A 27,593-nucleotide genomic window follows, 5' to 3' on the forward strand; every position below is an offset into this window, starting at 1 on the left:
CATATTTTTACACAGAACTTCCCCCCCCCCCCCCCCCCCCCATTTCTAATTCATTAAGCAAAAAGGAGAAGATTAAAGTGGTCATATTTCAATTATTTCTGTTTGCTGTCTTGTTTGGGGTTTTTTAACAATGCTTGGAGTAAGCAATATTCTATAGTTTGCAATTCACAGAATACACTTACACCACCTACTATCAAAGTATTGTTTCAAGAATATAACGCATGCTGGAATAGATTAAAGAAATTAAATGACATTTCATACACATTTGAAAGCCCATTCTACCTACAATCTGAGGTTGAAATCTTCAGTTACATTATTTGGAGAAGATAACTTATTTTCATTTGCAAGGAGCCTTTCACTAGAGCCCTACAGAATATAATTATTAAAACTTGCAAAACCTCTGCAGATATAGGTTAGATAAAGGACAATATGAAGGCTGCTTTTCACAAAGAAAGGATAGTTATTAAAAAACATTTTAAGTTGGCACAGAACTAAAAAGCCGAAGAAAATAATGAGACATAAGCAAGCATAGCATAAACAACTCATACACTAATAATTTCTTCCATGACAAACTAAACCACAAGACAAAGCTTTCCTTCATCAGCAAGCAATGCAGAAAACCCTTCCAGTCCATGTTATAGATGAAGCACCTTGAAAGCATATCAGACTATGCATGTGACCTCATTTCGGAACCCTAACAGCTACAGATAGAGCAAACAATGTCTGCTCTTAAGATACAGTGAGTTTTTGCACAAGACCCCCTACAATCCACAAGCACTGCATGTAGGTTAAACTAAGAATGAATAGAATCATAAGAGAGAGCCATCTACTGCTAGCATCTAAAATATACATTACTTTCCAAAATCCAGTTACTCATGCAAGTTTTCTTCAGCCTGAGCAATAGAATAAGCACTTGTATTGCCTGAATTAAAAACAAACAAAACCCCACCCCTCAAAACTCAGTCAAATTATTTGTTTTCTCACAACTAAGTTCTTCCCTTTTCTCTGTGTAAAATATAATACAGATGTGACAACAAGGAAATAAATCATGTTGTCAAGTTTTATGATTTAAAATAATTTGAGTAAATAATTCTAAACCAATCTCCTTATATCTGCAAGACAAACATCTGAAAGAGCCCCAAATCATCTCTTCTTCCTCACTTTATATATAGTACTGTATGTAAGTAGCTCACTGTTTCCTGACAGTATCATTTGGCTTCATCTTTGGAGTGGAGTACAGTAATTAAAGCTACAAAATCTTGAGAGCTTTTCACTCTCTTGTGTCTAAGTGCATATTTTTCACAAATGTAACACATTTAGTATTACATTTTATTGCACATGCACCAAAACAATCTCTTCCCAATAACCTGTGTTCAGCTAGACATCTATTTAGAAGGTATTTCCAAGTCACATGGAAGTTCAAGATGGGAAAAGAGAAAAAAAAAAATTTTCACTGAAAAATTACTAGCTTTATTTTGTCCAGTTCCCTGTTAAAAGAAACTTTTAAATCACTTCCGTAGAATCACACGCTGCTTTCCTCAAGGCTCAAGGACTGCTTTTACTAAAATAAGTGGGCAGCTTTAAAAATTATTCAAAGGGAAGGGCAGTGATACTGAAGATCTCTGCAGACAAGAAAGATGTGGCCAATGTAGAGAGAATAATTTCTAAACATAATTTATTCAGTTCCTTCTGAAGAATTTGACACTTCCACTGTGCTCTGCAACAAGCTCCAGCTGTCCCAAAGAACTCTGACAGAATACCTCAATTCCTACCAAGAGAGACTTTAAAACCACCATCTCTTATCTGGCATTGTAGAAGGGAAAAAGTAAACAAAATAAAATTAATTTTAGCCACCTCTTTAAGAAGTCCTTTGCAAGAAAAACAGTCAAGCAGAAGATGCTCTGATATAGGAACCAACAAGTCCCCACCAGTTTGTTTCCTCTCAGACTCTTTCAGGTGCAACAACGTTTTGTAGAGAGAGATTTATATAACCTCTTCCTATCACGAATGTGCACTACTCTCTGCTCTGTTAAAAAACAAGGAAAAAATAATTCAGGAAAAATATAAAGGACAACCAGTAAGGCAGGGAGCAAGGAAGAAAATCTCTCTACTTGTCATTTCAGACACCTGATGAGCAAGTAAAATGGGTACTCCAGTACCCAGCCAGTGTAAACTGGTATTGAAAGGAGAAACACTGAGAAGATGCGGCAATACACAGTGGCTCACTTGCCAGGGCACACACACCCCCACATCCCAGGTGGGGGAAATACACAGTCAGAGCTCTTCCAGTAAAGATGGTCTTAAATGGCCAAAATTATTCACATGCAGTGAGTAACTTGCAATGCCTGGGGAACTGCAAGTTCATCACCATCCTTACTCAGACCTTCACTGTTATTAGGCACACAGAGTTTGAGGGGTTCATCACAAGATCAAGGGGAAGGTAGGGCTAAACTGGAAGATCCTGTAGTAGAATTCAAACAGAATTTGAGAAATGAGGGACAAGAAACTGTGAAGGGAAGCTAGGAGGTGATGATGTCTCCTATTCCCACTTTCCTTCTTCTCTCACCTTCCCCTGTTCTATAGATAACTCCCCTGTGCACCCTCTTCTCCTTCAGAGGCTCCTGGACCTTTTCCTCCCACAGGTTTAATCCATCTCCAAACAAGCAAGCACCCTCTCCTGTCCTACTGCCCACACAGCCTTCTCTCAGGCTCCTCAGATGGGGGGAGGAACAGGGAGAAAGGAAAGGGAAAGAATCCAGACCCAGGCCTGCTTTAGCTTCCAAAAAAGGCTTTGGACACTTTAGGCATAAAGGACCGGTCCGGTGAGCAGAGCTAGGACCAGTAACCACAAACTCTTGAAAGCAGCCAAATAAAATGACCAAACTGTTGAAATGACCAAATTCTTGGAAGCAGCCTCTCCCTCGCCATTACAGAGGTCTGCCCTCACACGTGCAGTGTCTTGGGGAGCTGGAACAGGCTTGCTGACGCTTGGGAAAAACATGACAGCGTGCTGAGCCTCTTATGCCCATCTCTGGGGAAGTGCAGGAGGCCACTACAGGAGATGGGGTTGGCCCCCACTAAACAGACACTTTGGGTCTGACCTGTCACAGCCTCTCACATCCAACAACTCTGCTCTCATATCTTCAGCAAAGGCAAAGCATCAGCGCAGGAAAAGCTGGCAGATACTCTCTCTTCCTACACACCTCTGCCTTTCTGTCCTGCTCTGCTGAAAATTTTGAGGACAGGGTTTTGGACATTTTTGTACTTGTCCCTTCCCCTTACAACCCTCCCAAACAGAATCTATTTTGCTTAGCTGCAAAAGGTTATTACAGCAGGAAATGCTGGGGAAGGAGCACATCACTTCAAAGCTGTTACCACAAGAGACAGACCTCCTATCCTTTGTTTCTGCTTTTCCATATTTTTCTTAAAAGAATTTGAAACAAACCACATGATGAAATCTTTTAAAATTAATTCTCAGCCATTACATAGAAACCACAATGAGTATGTTAAAGTTGAATGACAGGATACAATCTTCTCTTCAAGTAAAGTCAAAAATAAAACAAAAAATGTAATGAACAGATGATATATGTTATTCGGAAATCATGCAGAAGTGTTTTACCTGTTTTGTAAGTTATTTTGATAAGAGGACAGGAAGCAGAAAAAAGAAGTTTAAGAACTGTGGATTTCTAAAGCTTTTTCAATCTAGGAACCGGGGAATTTTTTTTTTTGCCTTTTTTTTTTTTTTAAACCACTGCCTCCTTTTCCAAAAGTCATGAATTCTTTATCAGTTGCTGGTAGCAGTGTTAGTGTTCTCTACGTAATGTCATGCAGAGATATACACACACACCCTGAATTCAGAGAGCTGTACCAGAAACTGGACTCACTAGAGCAAAAAAAGAACCTTAAATGATCTCAGCAGGGAGCATAAAAGAGAGGAAGGGCATGAAGATGCTTAAAAATATGTGATTCTGTTTTATGCTAGAATTTGAAAACAGCCTAGATTCTTCACTTGGTTAAGTACAAATGTCTGAGTTTCTGTCACTGAGGAAAAATGGAAGAACACATTTTCACAAACATTATTTCTGTTTCATGGACAATAAACAGAACAGTAAGAAAAATCTTTCCCTTTTTGGAAACACTCAGCTTTAAAGACTTCCTTCCAGCAAGTTAGTGCTTTATATTTGACAATCAGAGTCCCAGATATGTTAGCCATAGTAGATGACTATTCCAGGAGATCAGACAAAAAACTTAAAAAATTGTTTTGGAAAGTGTTTTTGATGTACAGTGGTAGACTACTCACAGCTGTGGAGATGTGATTTGCAGTTCCTGCAGTAATTGCTCATGTCTCCAGTCCTGCCCCCACCCCCAATCGTTTAATGCATGTCAATATTCAGCCATGTTCAATGCTGCCATACATCTCCCAGTGGACCTCACCTCCTCCTCTTTAAGCTTTTGTCTCCGCTTTTCTTCAACAGCTGCTCTCTTCTGCTCCTCTCTCTGCCTCTGTTCCTCCAGTCTTCTCCATCGCTCCTCCATTTGCTTTTCATACTGAAGTTTTGCTCTTCTCTCCTTCTCCAGTATCTGCTGTTCCCTAGCAGCTTGTGCAGAGAAAAAGGTGCATTTCACTTCACGCAAATTTTCTTCTATCTTAAAATTATTTGATAACATAAAACGATAGTGTAAAACAACAAATACAAGTACACAGAGTTTTAGTCCACTGAGATTAAAAATATAGTGCACAGAAGTGCTGAAATGATTAGTAAATCTAAGCAATTTGCTCAATAAATAGGGAAGCCCTCGTATACAAGGTGCCAGTTTGCACCCCTTACCTATATAAAAACAGTGTACAGAACAGTTTGACAATTTTTTCTTTTTTTATGTTTCAAGTCCCTCTGAAGCTTAAAGCCAAATTATTTTTTCAGACATGCTGTTCCTAGTAAGCTTTGAAGGAAATTAGCTGTATATATTGAAGCACAAGCCCTTGGGACTTCTTTAAAACAGTGCTTCCTGTTATGGAGCTGCCTTTAAAATAGACACATGTAAGCAACATATGCTAAGTTTTCTATGAAGTTTTGAAAATACATCTTTCAGCTCATGATTTGGTGCTATATCTTTACCTACTTCTGCCTCCTCACAATGAAGAAGAAATTGCTTCTGTTACTGAGGTTTTGCCCAGCTGTTTATTCCAAATGGAGCAATAATCTTCACGGGACATTACCCTGATGTTTCAGAAACTCAGACTGCAACAATACATACTGGACTGTTGCTTCAGGTGTACACAGGAAAACAAGTAGCAGGAGTTAAGGTGGCAAATTGAGAGGAAAAATCCATTTCCCATGCAAGTGTATTCCATAAAAAGGCAGGAAAGAGGAGATTAGTAAGCATGCCTATATACACACAAGCCTGTAGTGTCGCACACTAACACACATACAGCCAATATCAAAGAACGAACTTGAAAGTCAGAGAAAGCCAGAATTAACACTGTTTATACAAGAGCTAGTCCTTTTTCCTGCTCACTTATTCAGCCTGTGTTTCTTCAGTTCCTGTTTCCTTGTGCAGCACATCATCACCCTTCTAACTCTCCCATATTATCTTCCCATTGTTCCTAGGCTCTTGCCCAGCCATCCCAAATGCCTTTTCTCAGATCAGCCTTTTCCCCTCAGCTCCTGCCCCCAGGCTCTTTAACCACAGCTGTGATTTTCAGTCCCTCTTAGCCCCACTCCATCCTCACACCCTTGGGTGAAAACCAGAGCCCTCCCAACACCCAGATCCTTTTCCAACATTCCATTTCTTTCCCTTGAATACAGAATCCTTCTACAATACTTCCTCAAATCCAGCCTGCTTTCCAGAACACCTTCTAGCTCATTCTTGTTAGAAATACATTTCATGTTGTCTTCCCCTTTTGTCTTATGAAAATCCAACCATCCTCCTCACTCAAGACAGGGCAGTATGAGGGGAGTGTCAGTGATGCAGCAAACCTGGATTGAATGCATGAAGTTCAGACTTGTCAACAGAAAAAGTTACCTCAGAGACAGTGGATAACAAGTGACCAGGCATTAATTGTTCAAACTGCTAGCCACACCAGGTAAAGCAGGTGAAAAAAGCATGCTGGAGTTCATAAAAATCAAAAATAAAGTGAAGTGTCCAGAGATTGTGCTAAGATTACCTTCTGAGTAAGTAGGTGAAACCTGGGACTGATTCTGGACAGAGAAGTAAACAATTCTGTCATCACGGACACATACAATTCTTACTGCTTAATTTAGGGATGCTAAACCACTGATTAATGAGTTTTGGCTGGGTGAAGAAGTTACTTCAAATTGCTACACAGTATCTGCTGACTGCATAAGGATACAACCTTTGGGGGAATATGCTGCTTTTTCCTGAACTTCTGAAAGAAAATTTTCACAGTCAAATTGTGACCAAAATCCAAAGCTCCCAATTACAGAACTGGTCTTAACCCTAAAGAGCTATGTTTCCAGGAGGCATATATGATGTCTGGGAAAAAATTGCACACACCACCTTCCAAATCCCCATGGCCACTCCCAAAATCTCCAGGTTTCAGTTTCCTTCTCATCTCCTCTGCTCCAAGTCCTTTCCAATCTAATCATCATATCACTTTCTTGGGAACCAGAAAAGAAGGGATAATCAGGAGGAACAAAGAGATAGGCTACACTGAGCATACCTGGAAGAGAAGCAAGTCCCAGATAGACAGAAGCTTGGGCAAGATTAAGCACTGAAGAGCAGCAGATTCTCACCAGAACTACCAAAAGGAATCGTGCTGACCAAGCCCATGGTAATGAAAATTGTCAAGTCATTGGTCTCAAGCCCCAGACTTTGCAAAGAAATGGTCAACAGTTTGTTTATTTAATGCAAGAAAATCAGAACCTTCCTACGATTCTTTCGGAATCGTAGGAAAGTGCTGATTTAGTTGACATTTATTTAGTTATACTTATTTAGTTGACATTTCCTCAAAATACATGCTTATCCTAAATTTTACAAAAATCACAAACCACTGACAATTTCTTCTGCTAGGTATTGTCAGGTAATCTCTAGAAACAGTGCTACTGACCTTTCTTGTCATTACAATCAGGCAAAGTGAAGTTAACTGTTTAACGCTTTTTTATATACAGAGAGAGATACAGGAAATCCAAATCAATGTTGAACAGAAATTTTCATTTTTGTGTATGTATAGGTATACACATACATATATATGTATATTTAAATTGTGTATGCACCCGCTCCCCTGAAGTACATATTTATACTTTTTACATATATATTTTACAATTCTCTCAACATTTCCCTGGTCATACTAATAGATTAAAAATAACTGTTTGTTTTAAACAAAATCTGAAATAATTGCTTATGTTATTTAGGAACTGAATAATGCTTTTTATCATTCACCTGAAAGATTAACCATTTTCCAACTTATGCAAAAGTATACACTTTAATGCTGTACTTAATAAGTCTATTATATGTTTCTAGATGGCTAAAACTGAACAGATTAAAATTGAGGTTGCTTTACCAAATCATCCTACATATTATTCTGAGCATTATTCAAGGCTTATTTGCTATTTTCACAAACCAGGATCATAACAGCAGTACCTCAAACATAAACCTATATTCAAAGGTACACAAATCAAAGAAGGAAATCAACCTGTAAATATAAAGTATTAAATATTTGACTGGAAATCCAGAAGACAGATTATTTTTTATAATTTAAGTTAAAAGAAGTGATAAAGACTAGGAACAAACTGAACAACAAGATTTAAAATTCAGAACAGAAAAAACCCTATGTTAGTTAGTTAAGCCTATTAAAACATTTAGATAAATAATACATTCACCAACTTACCAAGGTATTTCTCCCTTTCTTCTCTTCTTTCCTTTGCCAGTCTTTGTCTTTCATCAGTTCTCAAAAATCCATCAATAGCTGAAGAGAGAGGGAGGGGGAAAAAAAAAAAGACTTAAAAAGCTGTTAGCAAAACCAAAGAAGGATCTGAAAGAAATTAAAAGAATCCATCAAAAAGAAATCATAACTGCTGCATTTAACAACTCCAATAACAAAACCAATTTTGCTGTTGTATAAGGGTGGGCTCACGAGCTGGGATCTGGGTACTTCTTGAGCACAGTCTCACACCTACTGCTGAACCCCAAGCACAGTTCCTCAGTGCAAATGCCTGACTCCTCAGAGCAAACAAGCGTGTTGGTAGTGCTTGTTTGAAAACTTGAAACTTCCTTGGGAAGAACCCTAAGGATGCGATTAACATGCATTTATCTTTGTTAATAAGCTCATTTTAAACTTTCTGGCTAAAAAGAAAAAGGTAGCTCAGAAAAGCAGTAAGCAGCTACTTGGAGTCCCAGCCTTCATATTTATGGCTGACCACAGCCTTCCAGTTTCCTTGCTCGCTCAGCACCAGCTCATTTCAACAACCAGCAATTACTGATGGATGAGGCTATGGAAGCGCAGCCCTCCTGCCCTCTTTCCCAAGCATGAAACACTTTGTTTCCTCCCGGAGTCAGTATCTAAAAGCAGGATACTTGTTTGGAAGGAGGTTTCATACCTGGGATCCATATACCCAGTTCTTTGCACAGCATGAGCAGCTGAAAAGCCCAGTTTAAGGAGGCAGGAAGGCAGAGTGTGACACACCAGGTGCCTTGGGGTCCCCTGCCTGCATGCCCTGGAACAAGCACCAAAGGGACCTTAGATGACCTTCTGCAACAGTAGGGGTAAGACCACTGAGTGCCTTGACAGACCATCCAGGGGATGGTATCCTCTTAAAACAGCTGACAGAGCCTCCAGTGCCCTCCCCTCTCTTCTCAGGATCTCCTGAGGTCTGAGCAGTGCTGCAGTGCAAACAGGCATGGTATCTCACAGCACAGTTTACATCGTTTGCAATCATTATCTGGGCTCCCCATTGAGTTACTGAATTCTAATTAAGTCCCCTTCCTTTTGCTCTGAGAACTGCACTTATTAATTTTATCAGATAAATACGAATGGAAAAATTACATAGACTGTAACCCCAACTACCTTCCTGAAAAGTCACACTTGCAGGCTCCTTTGCAAAGGCATCCTTTGGATGTGGGAGCAAGGATTTTGCATAGGAAGTACCTTTCTATAAAATGCACAGTTCTGAAAGCCAGTCCCAGTGGCCCCTGGTGACTCAGGGTAGGGTCTCAGCTGTCCCCCATTACAATAACAGCTTGCTTTTTCCCCAAGCAGCACCTTCAAAGACCATCTCTAATCCTCCTCAACTCACACAGACTGTGACCACCTGAAGGCAGCCAGGCCCCTGGAAAAATGTGATTATAGCTCCCAGCTGGTTAATTACAACTCAATTTGTGGGTCAAATACATATTTATTTATTACCAAAGATTCATTCTACTTCCATACTAGTCCACTTGTTTGCTCACTTGGCTGACATTTCTTTTCAGATTTGACAAGGAAGAAGGAGACAGGAGGTGGCAGCTCAGTAAAACAACCATGGCAAAGGTTTGTAGCTGCTTTGAAGGGGCCTGCAATAAGCAGCCAAGAGAATCCAGTTGTCAGCATAGGTATATTACAGCTCCAATGGAAAGTTTTTCAGTGGCCTTAAAGTCAAACAAACATGAAACCTACAACTCAGGCTAGAAGCAGCAGAGGGATGTGAAATTCAGATGGATCAAGAGCCCAAAGATGGAAGACTGAGCTTGGGAACAAGCTGGAGAAAGGGAAAGAAACAACCAGAGACACGAGTTAAGTCTTCTGTGGCAAAGGATGTAAGTCAGATGGAGAGGTGGAACCTAAAGTACAGAAACTAGAATGAGGATAAATGGAGGGATGGAGAGGAACAACAAGAGAGTTCACGTCCATGAACAATGTTCACAAAATCCTGCACTGATTCTCATCACACTCCTGGCTTTCCGCAACTATCTCAGAAATCCGCCAGCAAAAATGCATCCCATTACGCCTATCAATAAAATCACAGCTAACTCATCTCTACTTTGCTTCACACACAACTGGTAGAAGTGGATCTAAAAGCCTTGCTCACAACCCCATTGCTCTGCAAAGTTGACACACAATTTTTCAGGTTGGCTTTCTCAAGCATTTGAATATCTCAACCCAATTCAGAAAATACGATCAAGTCTGTAATGTCACATATTTAAGAAATGAGAATGTATCCAAAATGAAACAGCCTGTACAATCTTTATTTTGATTGCTCTTACGTATATATTACATTTTTTCCTTTTAGGTCCCTTTGCTTATTCATTCAGTGTATAAGAGTTGAACCAAGTTCAAAGTTTTTAGTGCTTCTTGCTTCATTGCTTTCTGAAACTGAAAAGCAGACAGAGCTATACCTGAAGAAGGCTTTTTGGAGAACAGCACTCCACACTTGGCTATGTCACAGGTGAAACTACAAACACATGGAATTATTGTTCATTACATATGCAATACACCAACATGGAAAAAAAAAACAAAACAACAAAACAAACCAAAAAACCAGTGGAAGAAAATTACACTCCAACACATACAGGCATCCAACACAAGATGGCAAGAGTAGCATTAAAATAGCACAGGCACCCTCAATGCTGGCATTTCTTAACTCAAGTACCTGACTTTGCGAATCAGCATGCCTGCCAAAAGTCAGAAACTCGCTTGCCTTCAGAAAGTAAATGTAGTTTTAAAGGACAGAATAACTGATTGCTGGGTGGGACCTTGGGATGATTTTCAAAGGCCAAAACTGCAGTACTTTATGCATCTTCATGTAGCGTTCATATAACATTATAAATGCAGTTGGCACAGCAGTTACCTGTGGCAAAGAATTTCAATAGTGACAGGAATTCAAATTCCGTTTGGCAAAGCAGACTGCAAGCAGCAAGCCGGCACAGGCAACTATCCCGGGAATAGTGGAAGGGTATTCCTGTCCCGTAACAGGGAACTGCCAGCAGAGGGCAGGAGAAGGTCTGAATGAACAACTAAACCCCACGGGAAAATCGCTCTCACTGAGCTGTGACCTCGGGTTAAGTCTGTATATGCAGCTTTACCCGGAGCCTTCCTCATATTTACAGCTAAGCCTCTGATCCCTCACTTAGAGAGGCACAGAACAGCTAACAACATGTTTAAGAGTCAGGACGTAAAAGCAGGATGGTTGTTCTTCTGCCAACCAGAGTAATGAATACAAGCGGATACTGGCAGAAAATTCCCTACTAAATGTTTATTCCCAGACTCGAAGGGGAGTAAGGAAACTGCTCATATAATAACAGCAAAGATTTTACTCTTAGGAAATGCACACATACACATTGCTGCTACTTCTTACTCTATCTCCCAAAAGTCCCCTTTGCAACAGAGTCCCCATTCTCAAAGGCAAGCACTCAGGCACTGGGCTAATTCCTTGAGATTGTGCCTCGTTTTTGATTGAGGAGGGCCAGCTGTTCATCTGGGACTTTGTTACAATGAGCATTTCTAAAGAAAAAGACCACAACGTAAAAGCAGCCTGAATGTCAGCAGCAGACCTGCAGCTAAAATGTAACAGTTAATGCTGCAGCATTCCTTCAATACTTCCATGTTACTTGAAAATAAATATTCACAGAAGTAAAATCCAGTATGTTAATCACTGCTTCAACCCTTTTTTATGGGCTAGGCAAAGCTATTCAGATTGATGAAACAGTGCTAGAACATGTCCACACACACTGCTCTGCTCCACATAACTGCTTGTGAAAGTCTCTTGGTGGTTGCTCAAGACAGAGGAAGGCTGTCCTCTCCTGATGAGACACAAGGAAAGCTCTGTCTTTTGAAATCCATATCTTCTTTTTGGTGAGAAAACAACTACTCAAGCAGGACAATTAGGTTATTGGAAGCTGAGACTACATTTCTAAAGGACCAACAGACTGCTTAGGCATCTCCTCTCGTGAAATTCAGACCTGAGTAATTGCCAGCAGGTTAAGGTCTCTATTAGTTTTTATTTTTTCCCACTTTGCTACTGAACCCACACCCCCACCCGTCCTCTCCAATACCCCATGGTATTTGGTTTCACAACATATTTATACATAGCAGATATTGAAGCCCTTGTTGGGCATCCTGACAGAAGAAAAGTTAGCTGGGCAGCTGAGACCAGCTCTACTTAACAGTGTTCCAGACACCGAGACCTTTGGCCATCCTGCATGACCACATTCAACACATTCAGACCTTTGTCCATTCTACCTGACATCGTCCAACACTTTCAGACCTTTGCCACAGTACGTGTCACCTACACTGATGCTGCTGCATTAGTGAAATTCCTGGTTTGGATGCAGTTCTGCCAATGGGAGGCCTTGCCTGGGACCAGACGAGCCTGAGACATCACTGCACTTACATCCACTGTTCTGCTGACAAACCCTGTTGTTTCAAATAACATTATCTTCATCTGTAAAACAGACATTTTGCTCCCTAAAACCTGCTTTGTCTCCCGTGGGATTGTTCTTTGAGACAGTAATGAATAGACTTTTCCACCTGTCACCATTTCCCTCTGGGTATTTCTGAATGAAAAAATATTCAAGTTTTCAGCTATTAACTATACTTTGAGGGGGAAAATAGTTACAAAGCTGCATGTGACTGTACCTGGATGGCACTTTTCCTGAATTTTAATTTTTATATAGCTGAGACGCTTTCAGGTAGAGGCAACATGCAAACACCCCAAGAGCTTTGCAGGTAGGTTCAGTCCTATCTTTTTCTATATTTTCTTTAATTAAAAAAGCTCTCTGTTCTATTTCATTCAAAAATCCAAATACAAAGAATGAGAATTTCCCCAGTTTCAGATACTTAAGTTTATTTTTATATTTGCCAGGCTGGATTTCAAATATAACCAGAAAAGAAAAAGGAGCATTTTCCATTATGTCTAATTAAAATACCAGGAGAGCTATTTGTTGTTATAAAGATGTTAAGTGGATGAAGTAATTAAAGGCAAACAGTTGCCAAACACAGGGACATTTCAGAACCCCAGGCTAATTGTCTGAGAGGTGGCCTGGCAGATAGAACAGAGAAGCTGTCAGGGACTGCACGCTCTGGTTAAACAACTAGGACACCTGCCTTATGCTCCTGCTCCCCACCCTGGATTTTCAAATTACCCATTTGAATCAAGAACTTTAGCCATAAAACATACTTACACAAAGACTGCAGTAGCAAAATATATCCTGTATGCTTATTTAAGTTTAGGGTGAAATTGCTTCAAAATGGAGCCAAATAACCTTGAAATGATACACAGAGTATATATAGATCATTTTGTGATCACATATATTAACAGAAATAACTTAATTACTGCATGGAGAGGAAAAAATTGCTAAAATACAAATGGCAGATCTCAGTTTTGCATGAGCCTACAGACACCTAATCAGCTCCATGGAATTGTGTACAAATGTGCGTGCAGCCCTAACAGTGCCCCAAGGAGACTCCAGTATCAGGCAGACACAGCAGATGCACCTCAAGAGCACTCAGAGAATGGTAAGATACAGCAGAACGTTTTTAATTAGGAAAACACTAGATAATTAATCTAGTGTTATTATTTATTTAGTTTACTGAACAGATCCCTGCCAGACAGCCCCTCACATAACCCATGCCAAGAAGTAACACTGTGTCCACATTTTCTACACTTATGTTTTATTCATGTGCTTCTAACCTCTCAGGCAGGAAGGAGTCCAGAGGCTTAACCAGTGCTTGACAGCGTCTTTCTCACAGATTTAACACACATGAACATTTACAGCTGTATTTTTCAAACACAACTAGACCCTATTCGGCATCTGTAGGTAGGATCTTCCCTTCTATAGCCTGCTTAGCAACTTTCTAGAAGAAAACACTGTGCATTCTGGAAAGGATAAAAAAAATATACAAAAATACTCCTTCTAAGTCACCATTAGCATTTTGAAAATTCTAGGGTTTGCCAAGGTGGCACTAGCTGAAAATTTTATACAAAACAAGCAAATCCCTGAACCCCAAAACTAAGAACACTATAAATTAAACAATTGTTTTCCATGACTGAAATACTTTTCTTCTTTTGTTCACTTACCATCTATCTCCTGAATCAGCAATAGTCCCAACTTATATTTACAATTTATGCATTGATAAACTTGCACAGACTACTTTCACTGACTTAGCAGAATGATTGTGTTAAATAGAAAATATGGAAATACCTTGTTAGGATCAGTAAGCCCATGCTTACCCCACCCAAGTCTGGGAAAAAAGGTCCTATCACTCATGCACTATCAGGAAAATTCATTTTTTGGAAGGAAAGTAGCTATAAATACTGTAGACACTGTTTGTCTGGTTCATTTCACTTTGACTTCTGCAAGAAAAAGCCTCACTGTAAATAATAACCCTCAGGTTGCAGTTATTTTGCCTAAATTATCTAAGGATACTTTTTAGGATCAGATAAATTTGTTTCTCCATCACAGTAAATTCAATCCAAACAGCTTCATTTTAGGAACATACACATCAAAATGAATGAAATTCCATTTATTTGTAACAATTTTTGTTACCAAAATGAACAAGAAAAAAAGTTTTGGATCTATAGTGCATAGATGTAGTCAGCAGCCCTGTGTCCAATATGTGTTCTATACTGATGTTTTATTTATGCATTTCTGTAATCTCTCAGGCAGAAAGGAGTCCAGAGGCCTAACCAGTGCTTGACAGTGTCCTTCTCCCAGATTTAACACACATGAGCATTTGCAGCTGTATTTATGTGTCCAGTGTAGTCTAGCACAATTCAGTTTCTAATTAAAAGTGTTTCTGGACTGACAATACACATCTATGTATCAACATCTGCTGATGTTACATATTGATCATTAGGTATTAGATAACCAGAGCTTAGTGAAACACTAGCATCTCACCGAGAAATTCAGATATTTTTAGCCTGAGCAGACCAGATGGGAACTGTAAGTACCCATTTCTCCCACCTCCAGCTAGCTTGTAATCCCCAAATGCACATTAAACCCCATGTCCTGTTCAAATTAATTGGCTTTGCTGGTGTGTGGCACTGAATAGTGATCTTATGCTTTGGTGGTCTTTCAAATGTCACTGCTGTATTGCACTCTCCAGTGACAGCTGCAGTGCACAAAGACAGCCAAAGCAAAGGGAACACTGAGCTGCGTTCCTGTGTCCAGGTAGGAAGAGCTTTAATGGAAGCCTTGCGCAGCCCTCAGGCGGGCGAGGTGCTGACCTGCAGCTGAGGTGCACCACAGGTCATTTTCCTGCTGAACACTTCATCAAACCTTCTCAGTAGCACCCCATGCTGCACATTTAAAACCGAGGGGTGCAGAAGCCAGTAATGACAAATATTATCTGTAGAAAACAGAGAGCTTCCCAGATGTGAGCACCCAGGTAACTTGGAGCACACTGGGCTGAGCTCCAGTCTTCATGCTCAGGTTCTTTGGCCATGTAACCCCAGCCACACTCCCCTCTGCAGTGGGTGGCTGTCCTGCCTCCAGACAGGCCAGACACCCCCACAGCCCCCACATCAGCACCCAGCATTGTAATTTTGCTTCAAGGAAAAGAGGGAAGTTGGAATGATTTTCCCACTGTGGCAGTTACCTTGAATGTGTCAAGCTGTCCAGTTCAGGGCACTCAAGTGCACTGCTGAAGGCCATTCTTGTGCTGCCAGAGCTCCTTCTCACAGCACCAGTCCATAGCAGCTGCAAATCTCTAATTTCAGCTGACTCAAGGGTCACAGGGCAGCATTTTGGAGGAAGCCCCAGCAGGCTCTGAACATCCTGCCTTCCACTGGCCTTTTTGCAGGCCATGGATCTCTGCAGCAAAGTGACACAGCTGTCTCCTAACAATGCTTATAGAGGCATGAGGTGCTGCCAGCATGTCCTTTCATTACCACAGCAGGTCTAAATGTTTTTTCCCTAGACAGAAAAATTAAGTTTTAACATTATCTTCGTCTACTACTATACTCTGTCCTCCATGAGTGAAGATTTGGAGAAAGCTTCAGGATGTTTCTGTTCTTCATTGTGAGCAAAGTGAATATAAAACATTTAACAAAAGAAGAATCCAATTGCAATCTTCCATTTATACATATATCTCTATCAAAAAAAAAAAGTGTTGATGACTTACTAACATGACATGCAGCTATCAAGGACTAACCTAAATAACCTCCACTTTGCTCTACCCACACCTGGAGCGTTGCTGGAACAGTGTATTACTCCACACAGAAGCAGCTACCAGCATCAGAGGTTGTAACACATTTTCCCTGTGATTTGGCACAACCTTCCAAAATAAAAAGGAGCAAAGCTGATTAATCCACAGCACACATGATCAAGTGAACTTCACCCTCTGTGGACTTGGCTATGTTTAGGAGCAACAGTTAAATGTTGCTTTTGCTGTACTTCACACTAATTATACTTCCCAGTTATTTATCTCAGTGAAAACACCCATTGACTAACAAAATCAAAACAATTTATTCTAGGAATGTGCACAATAATTCCTCCTAGGGAAGAAAACTTTTAACAATTAAATGTTTGTTTTAAAGTTTTTTCTTTCATTTTAGTAGATGAACTACACCAACACAGTTCATATTTATAATATTATGTATGGACATACAGTTTTAACTATGTTTACGGTCAATGTCAATTTATCGCAGTGTATTCCACACAGCTCCTGCTTTTGCATCCCTCAGTCTTGGCCCCTACACAGAATTCTTAATAAAGCAAGATTCAGTGGCGGGATCCAAACACCCTTTCAAATCCAGAACATTAACTTTTCCCTCTGGCATTTTTGTAATCTCATCTGAGCATCTAATAATTCCAGGTCTTCCATCAAGAGTCTAACATGGCCTTGTTGGGACTTCTGCTTATTCTACTACCTGTCCTTTAGCTATGAGGTTCTAACACTCAAGGAATTCCAAGCACAAAGCTTCCAGGGCATGCAAGTTCACCTATGAGACACTGCAGAGACCTGACCACATGCTGGCAACCTTTCTGCCCCAGAGAACAAAATTATTACATTTACATACATCCTTTTGTATGCAATGTATGCATCCCTGTACGATCATTTATTAAGACTGTTCTTGCTCCAACTATTTAATATTGGCCACTGTGAACAGAATGTGTTCATTGTCTCTGTTAGAAACCAATCACGCCCTCTGAAGGGCAAGGCTCCAAATAAGAACCTCATGCAACTCTTACCCTTGAACTGTATTAAAGGGTCTCAATTACTTGGAGCTTCTCAGTCTACAGAATATCCCAGAGTGCAGACTACCTTAACACTGACCCAGGCAACCTCATTTATGCGTGGGGCTGGTGCAGCCTCTTGAAGGAGTCCAGGTCAGTGAGGGAACAGTGAGAAATGAGACATGCTGGGTCCAACACCCCTTGCATAAATCCTGCTCCATTCTGACAATGTTTGCATTTTACAGAAACAGAAGACCTTGGATCTATTAAGTTAGTATTGAAGATTATTTTTCAAGGGCAAGAGACAGCATGGAGATGGACAGATACACAAATAAGGCTGAACATTTCTGCATCCCTTGAAAGAGTTATGTGAACTGATGTTCTTAAGTGGAATTTATTGGGAGATTCAATACCTTAACAAATGTAAAAAAGATTAAGTCTGCCTTTTTACCACTGCAAAGATAAATCTTTGTTTAATCTGTAATTTCTCAGAGGATTATTCACTGAGTTCTAGCTATGAATTGTATTAGTTGTTTATGCAAACTCAGAACACAAATCACATTACCCATGAAGCTCTTGACCTACAGAAAAATACAGATAATTTACCAAACACAAACTTTACATGCAAGAGAGGTGACTGGACTATGCATCCATTGATTTTTCAAGTCTCAAAAAGAAGGTTGAAGTTTTTTTCCGGGTAAGAATTTGGAGCACTTACAAAGATTTACAAAAATCTATAAAATTAAAGGGTAAATCACAATACAAAGTGACTAAGCTGTATGCAAAGTGCTTAAATGATATGCTAAGATGAAAACATACACCGCGTCCAGGACAGACAGCACACTTAAACCAGCACAAAGAGGCCAATTAAAACATAGTGGGTCACTAAGCTTTGCAGTAAGGAGTGCTTAGCACAGAGATCAGACCCTGTATTCAGTATTTTCTGTCAAAATTCATCTAAACTTTCACAGTGCTGTGTGCCAACACTACACAGGATAGAGGGAAACTCCAGTTTGCACTGGTGTCTCCTCCCTTCTTTTGTGACCTTCGTGGCCCACGAAGGAACAAGTTGAGAAATAGAGTTAATAATTCAGTCAACAAGGTGCAGCTTTCACTGCTGTGACAAGTCTCTGCCCTCGCTCCGGGGAAGTCCTGTGCAGGAGCAGGCACTGCAGGCACCAGGGGAGAACTATGGAGACTCAGCTGGTATTCCCATGGCACGAGCATTTTAGAGCCTTTAGACACAAACAGGCCCTTGCGCACACACATGCACCCCAGAGCTACAGCGTTTTCCTTTCACTTTTACCAGAATTCATTTCAAACACCAGACACACTGGGCCAGCACATAAATTTTTAACAAAATACAGAATAGATGGTAGGTACTTATAGAATGACATTTCTTGGAGTATTTCTGTTGATCCTTCAGCCATCTGGAGAAGACTGACTTGATTCAGGACAAAGTCCAAAGCTGGCATGAGTCAGTAATTCAACATCAGATCTATGGCCAGATGCTTTCTGGGCACCAAACAAGCAGAACGTGACTTCAAAAATTTTAAGAAAAAAAAATGTAGCTTATATTTGCGCAAAATGACAGATGTCTATTAAGAGGCTCATATGGGTCTTCCACCACAGTATAAGAAAAGCTATTTGGTTCAAAGTATTACTTTATTCCTTCTGCCTCTGTATACTCTTGCAAATGATTTTGTTGCACTTTGAAAAGCAAATTTCTGTTCTCATTCATAAATAATGACAGAGGTAGAAATCTGGCCCACAGATTTTTATTTTTCTGGTAATTTAAATTCTTCCAACAAGTGGCTTAAAAAACCAAACCTCTACAGGCACTGAAAAGCCTAATTTCTTACATGGCTGTGCCTTGTACTGAAGTGTTCTCAGAGGTCAGGGTCATTCATAAACAATTCCCTCCTGAAAGTGGTTAATTTTAGGCCATGTGACATCGGGGTGAGCTTTTACTCTGTTCTGTGGCATCACCAGGTTTTATCATCTTTGCAGGAACACAGAACTTTTAGGTTGTCATTCAGGACAAATTTCGTTGAACTTGACTGATCACTTCAACAGCTAATTATTGGTGAGAAGAAAGAAGAAATAGGTATGCTCCTCTGAATTTAATTTCTTTTTGAAGAAATACAGACAACTGAGTTCTTGAAATTGTAGCAAGACACTTAAAACCTGCATCAAAATCCTTATTAATTTGCACGCCTCAAGAAATACAACATATTAAGTATACAATGCCCTACATCAAAAAAGGCTTTCTATTTTCAAGGCCTCAACCACAACATGATGGCCTTGGGTAAAAAGAAAACTCACAAGAACTCAAAAAAATCTGTTAAAACTCACGGCAGTTTCTAAAAAGAACAAATACAGAAATCTGCATATGTTTTTTGATAACCTAATAGTTCAGAGAAAAATCTCTAGCTTCCTCTGCACATTTTCCGAATAACTCACCTAGAATAAATATAACAATAAAAATGAGAGGACATAGATTAGCCAAAAAACAAATTTCAACACACAGTTTAAATATTTCAGGAAAAAGACATATGATGTTATGCTATACTGATATTCATCAAATTAACTGCCTGACACTTAAACTGACAGGCTAAAATAAAGGCATATAAGATGGGAACTGTAACAGAAGCTTAATCCAGTGTCACAATGTTACCCTGCCAAGATAAACTGACCAACAATAATGGCAGAATAATTTTCAGTGGTAACGTCTTTAGGGTTATTTATTAAAAGCAGAATGAGAAACAGAGAGCTTGCAGTTTATCAAAACATCACAGTTTAGCTAAAGAAGTGGAGGCTGCCACATGAGTTTGAAAAAAATATTTCCAGGAAACATACTGAGCTCTAAAAGGAAACAAAGATAATTATATTTGCACAAATGAACAGAAGCATAAATGTATTAAAGTTGATGATGGCTGAATTTCCACTCAACCTCCTCCTGTGTGAGATGTCACACTGAAACCACCAAATCTAATCGTGCAGCCTGACTCTTTTTTGGCACACAGATTTATTTAATGCTATGACATAGTCAAGTTAAACATGTGATGTGGATGAGTTTGTGGGGATAAAAAGAAAGCTCTTCAATAGAGATAAATGCCTGATGAATGTGAGGAATTGAAGGTTGCATACGCTTGGCAGGCAATACTTTGTTCTAATTCATTTTGAAAACACTTGAATGATGATTTAGCAATTAAATTATCTACTTGTAATACAGCATAATTATACATTTTGGAAGACAGAGGCTAGTTGGCTTAATTCCTTCTAATGTGTTTAAACTTTGTAAGTCTACAATTAGCCTGTATATGGATTAGCTGGTATTTTCTATTTAAAATTTACTTTTTAATTTTCTCTTATTCTTTGTTCCTCCCTCTCCCCCTTTTCTGATGTGCTTGTGGTTTTAATAAAACAATTTCTGGCAGAAAATTTAACCTGACTTGATCCTGCAAATAAAACAAACGTAACTGTATTTTGCACCAAAATGTAGGAATTTACAGTCAAAATCTTAAAACTCTGCACACACAAAAAAAAAAAAGTAAAACAATCCTGGTTTAATTCTTGTAATGACCTGTCTCATCACCTTTCCCTGCCCCAATATCAATACTAAATCCCTAACTAAATGATGTTCTTTCCTATCTGATTAGTTTTCTTTTCACGTCACAAAACCAGTAAGAATGTTCTAGTTTTATATAGTACTTCAATTCTTGACATTTACACCATTAAATCTTGCATGTTCAGTAATTCAGTGTCTGAGTACCTATTCATAATTTATTCCTTATATTTGCCCTTAATGTCTCACTGTGGTTTCCAGTGAGACTCTTCACCTCTCGGGTTGACAGAGCTGACATCACAGCTACAGAGTAGAGACACATACAAAACTTTCCTCATACCAAGAGCATCAACAGTTTTTTAAAACAATTCCTATTTTGGATCCTACAAAATTTAAGAAGTTTTTATTTAAAAAATATTTTCTCAGCTATACCTCAGGGATTAACTGATGGAAGTGTGCAACACAATTATGGAAATACCATACAGTTCTCAACAGACTAACTTTTTCATCTTCCAGCAATCTACCAAGTTTATTCAAGTTAGACTGCCTTTTCATCACTTTTTTTGCTGTTTGCAATATAGTTGTTTAGGATTTACCACATATAAACATACCCTATTGCTATGTTCTAACTCAAAAATAAATGGGCTGTAGCAGGTAAGTTTCACATGATTGACTGAAATAATTTCCCACAAATTATGCAGTCTAAACTAAATTACAAGTGATAAATAGTTATTAAAAATATTAAAATTACTTGTAAACCCCTTAATTACAATTTTATACTGTTTACAAACTGCACAGACACTGGACAACAGAATGAGTTAATCCAAAGGAATTTGCAAGCAAAACAAAAACCAAAACACACCGCGATCTCAGGAGTTCCCACAAAAGCCAAAGTCCAAGCACCCTGACCATCCACGCAGCAACAGATCTACTGAACTGCAAGAGAGTTTGGGGTAGACACTGAAATTCCCTTGCACTCATCTGCCCTCTTCATTAATTCTTTTATTAAGAGGGTTTTTGCACAGGACACCACCCCTTTGAAGTTCTCAGGCATGGAGAAGGGGCCAATGCCACATGGACGGATCCAGAATGAGGTTGCAGACCGGCTGTACCTCTGGGCTGAGTTGCTGGTAGCCCCATCTCCAGCCCAACTCCTGCCCATCCCAGCCGGGTCCCTGGATTCAGCTGACCACCCTACTGGCATGGCACAGCTGTGCCCACTCTGCAGTGCTGGGGGAGAGAGCACAAGACACCGTGCTGCATTATTGCCAGTGCACAACACTCTGAATTACTCCTTTGTTTCACAGGAGAGAACCGTCAAGTGCTCAATCCCACATCTCTAACTCACAGACCAGGACCTCCTGCACATGGAGGGCACAGCCTGCACACCATCACTGAACAACCCTGTAACATCACAGCACCAGTAAACACTGACTTTCTCCCAGGCTCCTTTTTATTTCTCATCCCTTTTAGCGAGACAGAAACCTGCACGCTCTTTTCCACTTCTGGCTTCCAAGAATCACTAGCTGACATAAAATAGGATGATTTTTCACTGCATAAAACAACAACAATTAAACAACAACAACAACAAAAGGTAATAGGGTGGTAACTAGTCTGCCCACTAGATAACAACTGAGTAAAACAACAGGTATGTCAATAGCAAGTAGTGTACAAGGTTTCAGGTGTTTTTACACACAAATGTCTCATTAAGACCAACTGTTATGTGAATTGATTTAAAACAAAATAAGCTTTGTACAGTGATATTTACTTCTCTCTCTTGTTTTTTAACAGATGATTAAGTGTGAAGTACTTTTGACAGAAAATTAAACTGTTTAAAACTGGTATTATTACATTTTTCTATTTTTATCTTAATAAGTAACACATGCCCACTACCCATGCCTGTGATAATCCTAGGTCAAATACTTTATACATAAAAGAGATTCATAAATAAACAATTTTAACAGATAGAAATGGCTGCTGGTGCACAAGTAACCAGAAGCCAGCAAACCATCCGTTTGCTCACTACACAGAGGCCACCAGCTGCTAACAGAAGGGAAGGAAAAGTTATTCTGGTCCATAATGCACATCCCAAGAAATCAGCAGCTGCTCCTGCTTAATAAGTGAGAAGTGATCAGATAAAAACAATTTCAGGGGATAGAAAATGTTAAACCTACACAGCTATGTTTTGGGTTTCCCCACCGCACTTTGTATTAACACCTCACCTTCTTCCTAAATTTTTGGACATACTGCTCATCAACATTTCTCCAAAATAAAGGCTGGAATGTCAATAAGAATTATCAGGTTTTGAGTGATGAAATGAAGTATTTTTATTTTGCCACCTTAAAAAGAAAGACTTAGGATGACGGATGTTTTGAACACACATCTGATGAAGAGCAGATTTCTACCCTATGTAATCCATCCTGGCAGTTCAGCTAAAAGGTCAGGGCTACTTGCCTAATAAAATCCGCAGCTCTAAAAGTCCAAGGTGATAGGTCTATCAAAACCCAGTTAAAGATCCACATATTAATGAAAACAAAGCAAAACAGGACAACCCCATACAAACACAGCAAGTTCTGAAATTGATTGAGGTAGAGCCAGGAGGAAATACAAAGGGTTTCAGTTTGAAAATAGGAAGCATTCAAGGTGCAAATGTAATCAGCCTGCTTTGCAAACAACTCTCATTATTAACATCATGAAGATCTAGCCAGATGGGAGATAATATCCAGCACAGTGCAGCTGAGAAAAACAGCAGCAGGGAAACAAAATCATTCTTTTTTTCAACTGTAATACCACAGCCAGCACTAAAAGTTGTTTTCAGAAAACACTCTGCAAGGTTTATTTTGAATAAAAAGTAAAGTACAGCCCCTCTTGAGACTCATCTATAACTGCCACTGCTGCAGACAAGGCACAATGATTTCCTTTTCTCTGTTAAAGAGGAGCTCCTAAGGATGTTTCTAACAACCACTTAAGCAAACAGCATGATAATTTCAAAGACAACATTCCTGAACACTACTTGAAGAGATCATATATATTTCCTTCCTCTCAGGAATATAAAAAATGTGTGAATAGAGGCTCTTCAGTTGCATTCAAAAGTACTTTGGACAAATACATTGGCAGCTAGTGATATTGGCAACTGAGCTTCCTTCCTTTCGCTGGAAGTGAAGGCAGGTTTTTTGTAAGCACTTTACACACTCTGTGAAAAATTAATAGGTCAGTTACTGTGATTTATACAAAGCTAACTTCTACAGAAGAATCAGTGAGTAACACTCTGTAAATACTGTCTTTCTAGGCAAATATATATACATCTTTTATAGTGAGCACATAATTAATTTAAGATTACTTTTCTTGATGGCAGAGTTCCGTCAGAAGTGTTGACTGTTACACGAAGAGCCAAAGACTGGATTAGCTCTTATTCAGCCATTTTAGATTGATTTACTGCATGAAGAGTAAATACTAAGTTTTAGAAAAAGATTTATGTGTGACAAGATAAATAAGATTCCTCCCACATACATATAATGGTTGAAGGGGGAAGACAGAAATTGAAAAACAAAACCCATGAAAACTGGAACAGTTTTCTATAACCAGAGTGATAAATAGTAGTGCTGTGTGAACTATCCATCTTTCCAAACACCTCCTGTGTTTGTTTATTCATTGGAGATCTAATGGCAGCCTTATTTAACCTTGAAAACTGGTGAGCATCCTGGATTGGAAACAGTCTTAAGGGCAAGAAAATTCTCTCAAGTTTCATTGGAAAAACTATTGCCACAACCTCCTTGCGCAAGGCAGACCGGGAGTTGGCCAAATGGGCAGCACTGAGAGTGTTATAGCCATGATTTTGATGTATAAAGAACAATACACACATTAAGCTTCAGTGGTGCTGCGTGTTACTCCATGCTTATTTTTGGACTTTATTAAGCAAAGAAAACAAGTTGTATTTATTTACACCTGAGAAATACAAATGTGTATACAATGCTTCTGAGAAGACACTTTAGTGTTACTAGGCTCATTATCTGTTTCCACTTTTATGGAGTTTGGCTGCAGAGAGTACCGGTATGTCGAGTTCTGCAGTTTCTCCTCATTCTAAGCAGTTTTCCTCTCTTATGATTAAAGAGAGAACAAGAAGTAAAGATGTCCTCTCCCTACCTTTCCCCCTCTTTCTTGAAATAATTCAAGTTACATGAAAACCAGCTCCCTGCCTTCAGGCTCTGCTTGTGCATATACACCCCTTCTCTGGCATGTCCCACACCTTCCCACTTCCCAGCACAAATCTGCATGAGCTCCTGCCTCCCCTCAAAACCTTACCCCTCAAACAGAATGCCATCTGCCACATCCAGCACGCTGCTCCTGCAGCCCCGCGGCTTTCAGCACAGCTGTCCCGCACCCCACCATCACACATACATGTCCCCCGACTCACAAACTGCCCCAGGAAGCTCCCGAGGCTGATGTGACATCCTTGGGAGGACGAGTGCCAGCAGCACTCTGCTGTCAGAGGTGGCTGGCATGCTCCAGCACACCAGCTGCAAGCAAACCCACGCACACCACACGTGCTCGCTGTTTTAGGAAGCTTGAGAAGCCTGCAGCCAGGAAATAGACAATTTTCAGGACCATAAAGTCTCTCCCCTGCACCCAGCCACTCCATTCAGAAGGGAAGGTGGTTTGGACACTTCCATGGGCTGTGCCACCACCTCAGCCAGCCAGGAGGCTGGCACTCCTGGCCCAGAGCAGCTCCAGGCCTCGAAGCAGAAACATACACGGGCTTTTCCTTACAGGAATCACACACCAGCTCTTATTCCAAAACTTAGGTAGTTGGCTTATTGCTTTCTACAGTTTGTCCTCTGAAGGGTTGTAGATTCATACCACAGCACTTCCCAGGGAGGAAAGGACCTCAAAAGATCATCTGGTCCAATATTCCATGAGAGAGGGAGCCCCGATGAGATTATCTAACATCCTGTCCAGCCCCATCTTGAAAACGTCCAGTGATAGGGCCTCTACCATGTGCCTCAGGAGCTTGTTACAGTGATTACTGTTGTCACTGTAAAAAAATTATTTCTTTTATCGAAGTAAAGCCTCTCCTGGTACCATTCCTTTTTGCTTTCTTCAGGTAGCTACCTGAGAAGACAAGAGCTTCCATTCTCTTTGTACCCATCCTTTAAGTACTGGAATACGGTGATGAGGTCGTCCTGAGCCTTCTGTTTTACAGGTTAAATGCCTGGTCTCCAACAAGAAGAACGGAAAAAGAAAAACAAGTGCCTGCTGATACCCAGTGGGGCAGAAGAAAGATGTGAGCAGAAGACCAGGCTGCAGCACAGATGAAAGGGCAGAAAGAAGAGGTGGATGTTCTTCTCCTACTAAAACTCTAAAAATAGACCCGCAGCGGGGTCCTGGAGTATTGTTAGCAGGACAGCAGCCCAGTCAGGAGCAATGATCTGAGCCAACTGTGCTAATTAAAAGTCAAAGAATTCTCACATTTTTGCGTGTTTGGAATACAGCACAAAAGCTCACTGCTGTTTTTTTCATCAGTGTGCTTTAAGACAGGACAGGCTTAAAATCATAGTAGCAAAGAACACTTGTTTCCTTACAGTAGCTGACTAGATTGGGTACTATTGTCAATTTTATTTAAGAGAGGTGCACGAATAATTTTCCCCAGTATACCTTACACTAAGAGTCCCTTTGTTTTCCAACTGAAGAAAACAGAGAATCAATGCAAACAAATGAATTATATAGTATTAAAATATTTATATTTTAATAAAGCTCACGTTTTATGGAACTTTATCTAGGTGCTCCTTGACAACAATCAGAAACCTGTTTTGTACTCAGCTGACTGGGAAAATAGGTTTATTTTTCTTTTTGAACCAAATTAGTCCAGAAATATTTGATGAAAAATTGTCAGTCATTAATCAGTATCCAGGTGTCAATATAGAGCTTTTAGTACTATTCTAATAATAAAATACTCAATAAAAATAGTCTTAATTGAGAGATGGGATATAAATTCACTAGTGAAAAACTGTTCTTACTCTATGTTTAAGAATTCTCCTTATGATCCCTCCATCATTCAAATTTCACTGAGGGATTATTATTCTGCTACAAAATTAAAATCCAAACTGATCCTAAATCATACACGGCTTTTAGAAACCATCTGTTGAATTTTATGCCTCAGAATTCTAGATTACATGATTTCCTATATAAAAAGTGCCCACCAATATTTCAACATCACACTTTCATAAAATCAAGTTCTATTGGATTCTAAAATACACGTATGCCTCTATTTTTAAACTTTCAAGTCATATTTTGATCAAAATGTACATTGGAAAATACTTGAAACCATATTAATTTGTTATACCCAGTTAAACACTCTTCAGTAAATAATTCTCTTATAACTTTAACAGGTAAAGCTATAAAAAGGGAGTACTAACACCATCTCTTCAAGGTCAACTGAAATGGTTCGGCAATCAGAAGAAAAAGTGAAATTTAATTGAAAGTGTTTTCTGCAAGCTTGCCTTACACTTCAGGTGTATTATAGGCATTGATATTTGATTGCTTAAGGAACAGGGAAACAGTAAAAATGAAGCTTAAAAAATTTGAAAGCAACGACAGTACACCAACTACATTAAAGCAAATTAGTTTTTACAAAGTACTTCTGATTAAGTCTTAAAACTTAACACACACCCCAACATGATATCGAAGTAATCTGCAAGTATTTGGCATATCTGAATATCCTTGCAATGACCCGACCCAAAGCAGAACAACATCAGTATGTTTTTTTCTTATAGGATTCAAGGATACGTAGATGATATACTGGACATCCCTTTTATTATGACTGAAGTTAGCTTATCTTGTGGCATTACACAGAATTCTAACTATCTGGTTTTATGTTTTCTATGAAAAGTAGAAAGGTACAGATGACTTCCATTTT

The 27,593-nt window shown here is 39.5% G+C and overlaps 1 protein-coding gene across 7 annotated transcripts in view; it reads right to left on the reverse strand.

Moving 5' to 3' along the window:
* MAP7D2 (MAP7 domain containing 2) overlaps nt 1-27,593 on the reverse strand; it is an 80,632-nt gene that overhangs the window by 28,305 nt on the left and 24,734 nt on the right. For all 7 annotated transcript variants that reach the window (XM_066176919.1, XM_066176918.1, XM_066176920.1 and 4 more), the window contains exons 2-3: nt 7,850-7,927; nt 4,435-4,598 (exon numbers count right to left, since the gene is read on the reverse strand). In XM_066176919.1, the coding sequence (XP_066033016.1) occupies nt 4,435-4,598; nt 7,850-7,927 (242 nt within the window). The remainder of the gene's footprint in view (nt 1-4,434; nt 4,599-7,849; nt 7,928-27,593) is intronic.

This window comes from Chamaea fasciata, unplaced genomic scaffold (genome assembly GCF_029207755.1).
Source record: "Chamaea fasciata isolate MVZ Bird 193981 ecotype frontalis unplaced genomic scaffold, bChaFas1.0.hap1 SCAF_2, whole genome shotgun sequence".
Taxonomy (NCBI): domain Eukaryota; kingdom Metazoa; phylum Chordata; class Aves; order Passeriformes; family Sylviidae; genus Chamaea; species Chamaea fasciata.